Source organism: Brachyistius frenatus, unplaced genomic scaffold (genome assembly GCF_029030835.1).
Source record: "Brachyistius frenatus isolate BFR_SWC_R1_liver_20210118 unplaced genomic scaffold, ASM2903083v1 Contig_92, whole genome shotgun sequence".
NCBI classification, from domain to species: domain Eukaryota; kingdom Metazoa; phylum Chordata; class Actinopteri; family Embiotocidae; genus Brachyistius; species Brachyistius frenatus.
In genome coordinates, this window is record NW_027210691.1 from 1,326,166 (window position 1) to 1,337,500 (window position 11,335).

An 11,335-nucleotide genomic window follows, 5' to 3' on the forward strand; every position below is an offset into this window, starting at 1 on the left:
TATTAGACAAATCCAGAAATCTGAGGAAGCGTTTGAACATTTTCAAAGACTGGCAGCACAGTTAGAAGTGAGGACGCTGGTTTGATGGATGTAGCGAGGCCCGAAGACAAAGTGAAATATCCTCCTTCAGCTGCAGGTCTTAACATAGCCGGAGTCAGGTCCCTGCACAGTGATTTATCCACCTCTGTATAACAGTCACCAACAGCCGGGGGGGAGGAGGGGAAGGGAGGGGGGGGTCACCATTCATTCCCCAGCTTCAGCGACGTGTTCATTTCTCAACCACAGCCACCATTAATCTCTATAACTTCTCACTTTAATCAGCCGTTTAAAACTGTTTCGCTCATATCAGGGTTGGAAATATTTCCTGGCACATTAGAAAAAGGAGCCATAAATCAGCAGGTTAAAAAGCAGATCGAGTCGCTGTGTGCTTCATGAGGACTAACAGAGTGCTGCTGGTGGGCAGGGGAACAAAAAAGAGAAAAATATTCCCGTGTCTCCAGCGTATATCAGCAGCGTATGACGGGAATGTCGACTAAAACTGCAGTTGTTTTGCAAAATGAAATGAAATCAATGAACTGAAACTTTTGCTCAGACTGCAGACGTTGGATTTGTTTCTCAAGTCACATCGTTAAGACAGACTTCGTATTTGCACGCGAGCGGATCGGATCGGATTCGGTGTGTCCTGACATCTCGAACCTGAATTGGATTTGGATTTGGAAACCATAGACTTTACATGAAAGTGGACAATTCAGAAGCTGCAATACCAGCGAGTGCCACTAGAGGTCGGCTCCAAAAAGCCTCCGGCTCCATAGACTCCCATTCAACTTCTCTCATCAAATCCAAAGTGAATAAAATGTGTCCATCAGTTATCTCGGTGTTGTTAGCTAAAGTCACTCCTTCTTCTTAGTTTTCTGGAGGTCCATCTGAAAATAATCCCTCATTCATTAGAAAAGAAGATTCAAGAAGACCTGTTTTTGGGGGCGTGTCTGTTTGATTGACATTAATCAATTAGTCATTTCCAGAGAGAGGAATATTTACTTGAGTGACTTTTTTTTACAAACTATGTTTGATTGCGCCTCTTAAGTGGGTAAATGGGTTGCTGTGGTAACGGATACTTGTAGTTACGCTGGTGATGCTGTTCCTGCATCTGTCCGTGGACTGTTGTTCTCGTCGTCCTCCACAGCACCAAAACCTCCACTCTTATGACAGCTCGGCTCCGGGTAGCAAAGATTCGGCTCACGCTGTCTCTCGGAAAATGACGTCGTCATCGTTTGTCGTGTTGCGAGTGACACAAGAAATCCAGACTGAGACGCATCTGCAGAAATCTGACTGGAATCGAATTTTAAACCGCCTTCAAATGTGTGAAAGTATGAATGGAGGGACTAATGGAGGAAAATACATCAAATCTATGGAGGTAGAAAAGTGGGAGCAAACAAACAAAGACGCACAGCAGGTTCCAACAATCGACTGTGTCCCGAATGAGCATTCAGATCCACACTGAAATGGAAATGACCTGAAAGAGCCGACATCCATGACAATAGGCGGGCAGGGGGGAGACTAGGGTGAATGTTAAAAGAGGGAATTGTTTTGTTTTTATATTGAGGAAATATACAACCATCAGCTTTCATGGTGAACCACAACATTTACATATAAGGTGCTCACAGAAATAAAAGATCACATTCAAAGAAACAAACGGCTGAATAACCAGCAAAAAGCAATGTTGCTGTTGACTTCACACGACCTAATGAAGTGGACATCGTGAAACCAAAGACTTTACATGAAAGTGGACGATTCACAGCAGGCTTACTGAAAAGTACAAAACAAAATTAAAAAAAATCCACGTTGACGTTTACCTGCAATAGAAGCACAGAAATGAAGGAAACATGAGGAAGGAAGATAAAACGGGCCGAACAGTGCGATGTGAATGATTCATGATTCATGATTCATGATTCATGATTCATGATTCATGATTCATGATTCATGATTCATGATTCATGATTCTTCTCCACAGCAGAAATATTCAAACCTGTAGATTCCTCAAATGACCAACTTTCAACGACCAACTGTTGAACTGCAGAGTTGTGCAGCAGCAGCTCCGTATTAAACGTGTCCTCGGGACGATCTGTGGCTGCAGCGGGACGGTTGGATGAGGTGCTGCTGGTGTCGTCCAGAACGCCTCGCTGTCCCGTCTACGGGAACATATGGAGGACAATGGAGCTGTTGTCATGCTGGCCCCAACAAAGAGGCCAAGACGGGCTCAGACAGAGGCCCAACCACCACGCTGTGTGTGTGTGTGTGTGTGTGTGTGTGTGTGTGTGTGTGTGTGTGTGTGTGTGTGTGTGTGTGTGTGTGTGTGTGTGTGTGTGTGTGTGTGTGTGTGTGTGTGTGTGTGTGTGTGTGTGTGTGTGTGTGTGTGTGTGTGTGTGTGAGACTGCAGAACAGAAATCCATGCAATGCTTTGTTGCAGACCTTTACTTTACGCTTTTTTTCCCTTCTGCATCTTTCCTATTTTTTCGTAAGTGCCGAATGAAATTTGAATGTTTTGAAAGATAATAGTTTGTCGTCGTCTCCACCCTCCAGACGAACAGACACACTCCCTGCGTGAGATCCCAACGCTCGACGTGTCGGCCATGTTGACTGACAAGTGTTACTTCCCATGTTTGTGTCTGTCGTAAACCAGACCGCGAACCGTAAAACTTAACAGCCGCTGTGAAGCCGCCCCTCCCTCGTCTCCACCCAAACCACCGCTAACCGACACGGCGAGGGAGACGTGATGTAGATGTGATGTACAACCAGCGTCGCAGCCGATGAGTTGATCCATATTTTAATCATCTGTAACTTAACGGCCCCAAAATACAGGAAAAATTCTGCTGCAATATTTTCAGCACAAAAGCTTCAGTTGAAACGTTGTAAACCTTTTTGGGGTTTTAAATAGCAGCACTACCGGAGCAGCTCCTTCTGCAGGGAGATGGTCTGTGGATGGTTTCACTTTCATCTGGTAAACAAAACACCAAAGAGTAAATATTTACTTTTGTTTTTCTGTATTCACAAAAATGTGACGTTTGTTTTCCTGTTTTCAGCTCAAGAAATAGAGAAAATAACAAGTCACATTTTTGCTTTATATTTCCACCGAGATCAATAAGTGACTGAAGTTAGATGAAGAACACCTGAGCTGTGGCTGTGATGCAAACCCCCCTCCCCCTCCTCCACCCATCCCCCCACCCGCACACACACACACACACAGTCTCATACTGCCCTCCTCACACACACACACACACACACACACACACACACACACACACACACAGACAGTTACGGTGTTTATGTAAGACGAGGTTCAGTTGCTGTGTCACTCAGGAGGACAGACCACAACAATAAAAAAAAATGTAAAAAGCATAACGACAGTCAGTGTGTTACCATGGCAACTGGCCACAGACAGGGAAACCACACTGGATTACAGTTTTCCACCCTGAACACACACACACACACACACACACACACACACACACACACACACACACACACACACACACACACACACACACACACACCGCAGTAACGTACGGTGGCAGTAAGGCGCTGTGATAAGACTGCTGTGTGTTTTACAGTTTGTCTTATAATGACTTCACACTTCCTGTTTTAAACATCAGTCGAGGCAAAACAGCTGGAAATAATCACAACTGTTGTGCGTCAATCACAAACAACAAACGCAACCGTTTGTACGTATTGTGATTCTCTCTGATTTGTATTTGTGTCTCTTTTTTTTTTTGGTTTGTTACTTAACTTCCTGTTTTCACGTGAGCAACCAGCAACACAACCAGCGTGTCTCTGGAGCCGTTGTTCAAAAACCTGTTTAAAAAAAGAAAATCATATCACACCTTTTCTCTGCCACCGCCAATCCAGACACACACACACACACACACACACACACACACACACACACACACACACACACACACACACACACACACACACACACACACACACACACACACGCACACACACGCACACACACACGCACACGCACACACACACGCACGCACACACACACACACACACACACACACACACACACACACACACACACACACACACACACACACACACACACACACACACACACACACACACACACACACACACACACACGCACACGCACACGCACACACACACGCACGCGCACGCACACACACACACACACACACACACACACACACACACACACACACACACACACACACACACACACACACACACACACACACACACACACACACACACACACACACACACACACACACACACACACACACACACACACACACGCACGCTGCAAACACAGCGGGCTTCACTCTTCTGTAGCTCCTGGACTCTTTGATGAGCTCACAACGCCCCACAGCTTGTTGGACTGGAGACGTCCAACATGGACGTCACGATAAAGAAAAAACAACTGATAATTCTTGTCGTCCGTACTCAGATATCTTTCACAAGCCTTAAAACATTCAGTGGAAAACCTCCATTTCAGCGGAAGTAGTGCTGACGAGGCAACAGGTCGACAACAGCCAGAGACACTTTGTGTTTTTATGACTGTCTTTTGTAAAAACCCACATCGAAGCACAATCATGAACCTAAGTTGGAGATCCCTCAGAGAAAAACGGGTTCCCCGTGTTTTCCACAAGTGATCCTGAGGGTTTCACAAAGGTAGCGATGACAGGAGACGGTTTGGGGTTCGAGGAAAGGTTGGACATTAGTTGGGTTTAGAGATGGTTGAGTTCAGGAGAAGGTTCCCTTTGGCAATATGGTGTCCTCCCTGCATAGGGTGGAGCAAAACCATCCGGTATGTCACATGTAATCACACGGGTTTCACATGTAAACACACAAGTTTCACATGTAAACACACGAGTTTCACATGTAATCACGGGTTTCACATGTAATCACGAGTTTCACATGTAATCACGAGTTTCACATGTAAACACACAGGTTTCACATGTAATCACGGGTTTCACATGTAATGAGACGGGTTCCACATGTAATCATGAGTTTCACATGTAATCACAGGTTTCACATGTAAACAAAGAGTTTCACATGTAATCACACAGGTTTCACATGTAATCACACGGGTTTCACATGTAAACACGGGTTTCACATGTAAACACGAGTTTCACATGTAATCACGAGTTTCACATGTGATCACACGGGTTTCACATGTAATCATGTGGGTGACCCATGCGAACAGAGATGTTGATGTGAGGTACTTCTCCGTGTGCCAGTTGAAGCACCTCATCAAGCTTTGAAATGACGACGTGAGCGTCGCTGCTGAAGGAGCGGCCAGATCTCCGCCGGCCGGCCGGCGTCTGAAAGCAGCTTCTTATCTCTCATGAGGCCGTGTGAGGCCACGAACATGAAATGTAACGGTTGCAGTGAAGTCGTGTCAAATAATTAGGACAACAACCTCCGTAATACCAGCAGCTCTCATCACTATCTTTTTTAGTTTTTCCAGAGTATCTTAATTGTCTTTATTTCAACTAGTGACATCACTTCTGCCTCGGAGGCATGTTCGACTGATCCTTGAAAACCTAAAACTCGGCTCACAAAAGTGGGCGGGTTGCTCTCACTCATTCACACTCCATTTACACCTGCAGGCATTCTGCAGCTTTCAGTCAACATATCTTTGGATAGACGTGTGCAAGACGAGCTCTCCATGCAAAGACCTTGAACAAAGGCCAACTCACCCCCCTGCTATTGCTTTGTTTTTATCAGGATGTTCCAACAACTCTCTGAAAAGCCTCCGGTTGCTCCAGAAAGCTGCAGCGAGACCATTGATGGGATTTAACGAGAGATCATATTTCTCCCATATTAGCTTCTCTTCGTTGGCTCCTTGTAAAAATCCAGAATAGCATTTAAAGTCCTTCTCCTGACGTACAATAACAAAGCCCCCATCTTAACTTTAAGACCTCGTATTATCCCAACTAGAGCGCTTTGCTCTCAGAGCGCAGCTTCACTTATGATTCCTGGAGTTTTCCAAAAGTAGAATAGGAGGCTCCTGTTTCCTGGAACCAGGTCCGTGTTGGTGTTCAGGACCTGGAGGCCTTCTGGGACCGTGTTGCACTAAAACCAAACTGACTTGAATTCTGGGTCAGTTTGAGATGCGTCCATCATTCATGAGATAACGTGACACCGAGAGCACAGTAACATTTCTTAAGTGTGTCACTAAAGTAAAAAGACTGAATTGAACATGTACTTTTTCACTTAGCAGCTGAAGGTTTTTACTGCAGAAATCTCGATTGTGTCCAATTAGAATTTTGTTGTTGTTGTTCTCAAACGTTTAAGAGATCTGACTTTTTCAACTTTTATGGCTCTAAAGTAAAAAAAAAATGTTTTAACTATTAAAAAGTTTTTTTAAAAACCCAATAAACCTCCTTTGATGAGAAAATACATTTTGAAAAATATATATCAACTGTTTTCGCTTTGTTGTTTATGCAAAAGTAAAAAAAAGTATGTTGCTCCATTCTTTTCTTCCATTTTCAGCCTGAAATGTGGGTTGAATAAAAAAATTCTCTTGATTTGAAATATCTTCATCTCAGTAAAAGTGTGTTGTTTTTTTTAACTCTTATCATGAACTCCTAAACAGCGAGACGGCCCGCTAAAGAGAAAAAGAAGAAGAATGCTCCTTTAAGGATTTGGTAATGAATGGGGAGAAAAGTAGCTTCATTCAGCTCCCTCCTCCTCGTCCTGCACCCACCCTGCCCCCCAGCCACTATTACAATGCAGGACCCCAACACACACATTAACACACACACACACACACACCCCGCCCTGCCCCCTGACCACATGGGCGGGAGGGCTGTGGGAGGGAGGGGGTTTCCCCAACTATTTAAACAGATTCCAGCAGATGGTCGAGGAACTTTCCTCCAACTCCCCGTCTCCTCCACGACGGACCGGCTTCGACTTCCCTTCCTTCCCCAGAAACAAACTGATCTCTGAGGGTTTTTCTCTCCACGTCCCTCCACCGTCTCCTCGGGGCCCGCTGACGTTTCGCCCCCCCACCAGACCTCCTCCACCCCACCAGACCTCCTCCACTGTGGGATCAGACAACCAGCTCCTCCTGAGCGCGGCGGAGCTCATCATGCCCTCCAACTTTCTGACGCCGTTCCTGGAACTGGATGAGGAGTTCTGCAAGGTGAGAAACGCCGACGGCGGTTCGAACTTTTCGGACATGTCGACTATAACTTTCATTTAAGAGTCAAACGTTACGAGAAAAAGCGATGAAATGATACAAAACTTTTCTTTGAATGTCTTTCAAATTAATTTCAGGGATTTTGCGGAGAAAATCTTTTGTATTTTTTGAATTCCATCTTGAAATTCTGTTTCCAACTTTTTAAAGTCTTGTTTTCTGAAGAAAAGAAGTTTCTTTTATTGAGTATTGATGGTTTTGGGGTTCTTTGGACGTTTTTTGGGGGCTCAAGCATTTAAATAATAACGATAATAAAGTGTTAAGAATTTTGAACAAAGTGTGTTGCAACGCGTGAAGTTGTACGTTTTACGATGAAGCGGTCTCCAGCGGATCTCAGATCCTTTCAGCTCGACTTGGTTTCCATCTCGCTCCAGGAATGTAGAAGGCTCACATCTATTCTTCTCCGCTCTCCTTTTGTGTGACAGAACTTCCGCAGCCTGGAGGCGACAGACGGCCCGACCGGCTCGCAGCGGCAGCAGCACGGTCAGAGAGTCCTCGGCTTCCAGCGCCGCCACTCGCTCTGCCCCGTCACCCTGCCCAACTCCAAGTTCAACAGCGGCGGCTCCGAGGCGCCGGCGGCCCGCTGGGGGATGCCCGCGGCCTCCGGCCAGCGGTGGAGCGGCCAGCTGCCCCGCTCCTCGCTCAGCCACATCCCCTTCAGGGTCGACCGCTCCGTCAGCATGATCGAGGGCAACGTCTGCGGCCGAGAGGACAAGATGTCTCCGGCGTCGTCTCCGACGCTGCTCCCTCCGCCGGGCCTCTGCCTCAGCAACACCTCTCTGTCCTCCGCCGCCGCCGCCAGGCCCTCGGCTCAGCCGCCTCACATCTCCACCCGCTACAAGACCGAACTCTGCCGCACCTACGAGGAGAGCGGCGTCTGCAAGTACGGCGCCAAGTGCCAGTTCGCTCACGGCCTGGACGAGCTGAGAGGCCTCAGCCGGCACCCCAAGTACAAGACGGAGCCGTGCCGCACCTTCCACACCGTCGGCTTCTGCCCGTACGGAGCGCGCTGCCACTTCATCCACAACGCCGACGAGATCCTGGCCGGCGACGCCGCCGCCGCGCCTCCTCAGAAGCCCAAGCTGAGGCCTCCTCTGCTGCGCCACAGCTTCAGCTTCGCCGGCTTCTCCTCGTCTCCGCAGACCTTCCAGTCGGCGGAGGAGTCGCAGTCTTCCTCGCTCCTCTTCGCCCGGGCCTCCTCCATCTCCCCTCCCCCGTCGTCCACGGGGAGCCCGGAGCTCCTCTCCCCTCTGTTCCCTGAGCCGGGGGCCCCGAAGCGCCGCTCCTACCCGTTCTCCGGCCTCGGCGACGGCGGCGATTCGTCTCTGCGCTTCTTCGCCGTGAGCGACTCGGTCGGCCGCGGGTGTCCCGCCTCCACGTTCGCCTCCAAACGCCTCCCGTACCGTCTCCCCCAGCAGCCGCCGCCGTCCCTCGGCGGCCGGCCGGGCCTCCGGCGCTGCTCCTCGGCCGACTCCCTCTCGGAGGAGGGCTACACGTCCTCCTGCTCCCTCAGCTCCTCCTCCAGCGGCACGGAGTCGCCGAGCTTCGAGGGCCGCCGGCTGCCCATCTTCAGCCGCATGTCTGTCTCAGACGAGTAGGGACGGGTTTGACTGTCGGGCCGGACGTCGTCGGGGAAACACGACCTCGCTGTCTGAACTCTCCGTGACCGGATCGGAGGAGATCCCCCCTCCCCCCTCCCCCCGCCTCCCCCCGTCGGGGTTTTAAACAACATTTTGAGTCCAATTTCAGAGTTGCGAAGAGTCCCGAGTGTTCGGTCTTCGGTTCCCTCCGGTGAACGGACCTATCTTTGTGCATATTGCATTTCTCATCCAAGCAGCTGTAGCGCTGCTCAGTGTTCGTCCAGTTTTATCCGACTTCTCTTTTGTTTTTGTTTCCATGAACTTTGTTGACTTGTTGTTGAGTGTATTACTGCTGTATACTGTTGTATACCGTTCGTAGAGAGCGACGTGAAGAGTCCTCGCTGAGCTCGGCGTCCCTCGTCTCCACGCTGCGTTCTGACAACCGCTTCGGGCTCTGGACCGTTTCGGGCTCTGGACCGCTTCGGGCTCTGGACCGCTTCGGGCTCTGGACCGCTTCGGGCTCTGGACCGCTTCGGGCTCTGGACCGCTTCGGGCTCTGGACCGTTTCGGGCTCTGGACCGTCTGAAAGCGGCGTCTCGTCCAGTGCGAGCGGGTCGAACGGTAGCTGGACGCCGTGCGTCTGCGGACACGTGATTGTATTTTGGTGTTCCGGCGTCGGCGACCATCAGACTCTCCCTCGTTACCAAAGTTGACCGTAGCCTAACCGACTCGTAGTGCTAACCGCTAGCCTTAGCCGTGACAGCTTTCACAGTGATGAGAATTGTTATTATAGCTGAACACTTTTTTTATTTATTGCCTTTTGTTTGCTTTTCGATTGTGTTTGTGCTTTTTTTTCTTTTTTTTTTATGACGCCGCAGAAATTACGCTTTACTTGACGCATCAACGCCGTCCGCTCGCTGGTTTTTTTATGCTATTCGTTAGCTTTAAGAAGTGCTCGTCGGAGAGGAAATAAATAAACGAGATGTTTTGGCGTTCTGCATCGATGTCGCCTTCCTGGCTGGTCGGCCGGCTGCAGTCAGGAGTCGGCTCTCCTCTCCGTGACGCCTCACAACCTCCTGACTGGAATAAAACAGACGGCCGCCGGCGTCCACGACCTCCGTGGCGTCAGACCGGCGGAGGGAAATCCAGTCATGTTTTGGAAAAAGTGTTTTAATGACCTTTGTTGTTGTTGTTGTTGTTGTTGTTGTTGTTGTTGTTTTATAGCTGATTTTATCCATCAGAGTTGCCTCATGACAATTTGTTCCGTAGGTCCACCTCTGGTTGCACGCTAGCCCGCTAGCTAACCCTCCGAGCGGCAGGTGAAATCACACGAGTCCGTTTCTTTTTGTCTTTTTGTGGTGAAACGGACTCCACCTGCTCCATCAAGTCCAGAGACGTTTCTTCTACCGCTGACTCCACCTGCTCCATCAAGTCCAGAGACGTTTCTTCTACCGCTGACTCCACCTGCTCCATCAAGTCCAGAGACGTTTCTTCTACCGCTGACTCCACCTGCTCCATCAAGTCCAGAGACGTTTCTTCTACCGCTGACTCCACCTGCTCCATCAAGTCCAGAGACGTTTCTTCTACCGCTGACTCCACCTGCTCCATCGAGTCCAGAGACGTTTCTTCTACCGCTGACTCCACCTGCTCCATCGAGCCCAGAGACGTTTCTTCTACCGCTGACTCCACCTGCTCCATCGAGTCCAGAGACGTTTCTTCTACCGCTGACTCCACCTGCTCCATCGAGTCCAGAGACGTTTCTTCTACCGCTGACTCCACCTGCTCCATCGAGCCCGGAGACGTTTCTTCTACCGCTGACTCCACCTGCTCCATCGAGCCCGGAGACGTTTCTTCTACCGCTGACTCCACCTGCTCCATCGAGCCCGGAGACGTTTCTTCTACCGCTGACTCCACCTGCTCCATCGAGTCCAGAGACGTTTCTTCTACCGCTGACTCCACCTGCTCCATCGAGCCCGGAGACGTTTCTTCTACCGCTGACTCCACCTGCTCCATCGAGCCCGGAGACGTTTCTTCTACCGCTGACTCCACCTGCTCCATCGAGCCCAGAGACGTTTCTTCTACCGCTGACTCCACCTGCTCCATCGAGTCCAGAGACGTTTCTTCTACCGCTGACTCCACCTGCTCCATCGAGCCCAGAGACGTTTCTTCTACCGCTGACTCCACCTGCTCCATCGAGCCCAGAGACGTTTCTTCTACCGCTGACTCCACCTGCTCCATCGAGCCCAGAGACGTTTCTTCTACCGCTGACTCCACCTGCTCCATCGAGCCCAGAGACGTTTCTTCTACCGCTGACTCCACCTGCTCCATCGAGCCCAGAGACGTTTCTTCTACCGCTGACTCCACCTGCTCCATCGAGCCCAGAGACGTTTCTTCTACCGCTGACTCCACCTGCTCCATCGAGCCCAGAGACGTTTCTTCTACCGCTGACTCCACCTGCTCCATCGAGCCCGGAGACGTTTCTTCTACCGCTGACTCCACCTGCTCCATCGAGTCCGGAGAC

General features: G+C 49.6%; 1 protein-coding gene across 1 annotated transcript; it reads left to right on the forward strand.

The window, feature by feature from the left end:
• Window positions 1-6,967: 6,967 nt before the first annotated feature.
• LOC138627847 (mRNA decay activator protein ZFP36L1) lies at window positions 6,968-8,930 on the forward strand. Its single transcript, XM_069710468.1, has 2 exons — window positions 6,968-7,180; window positions 7,660-8,930. Exons 1-2 carry the CDS (start codon window positions 7,127-7,129, stop codon window positions 8,830-8,832), a joined length of 1,227 nt encoding a protein of 408 aa, XP_069566569.1. The 5' UTR covers window positions 6,968-7,126; the 3' UTR covers window positions 8,833-8,930.
• Window positions 8,931-11,335: the final 2,405 nt, after the last annotated feature.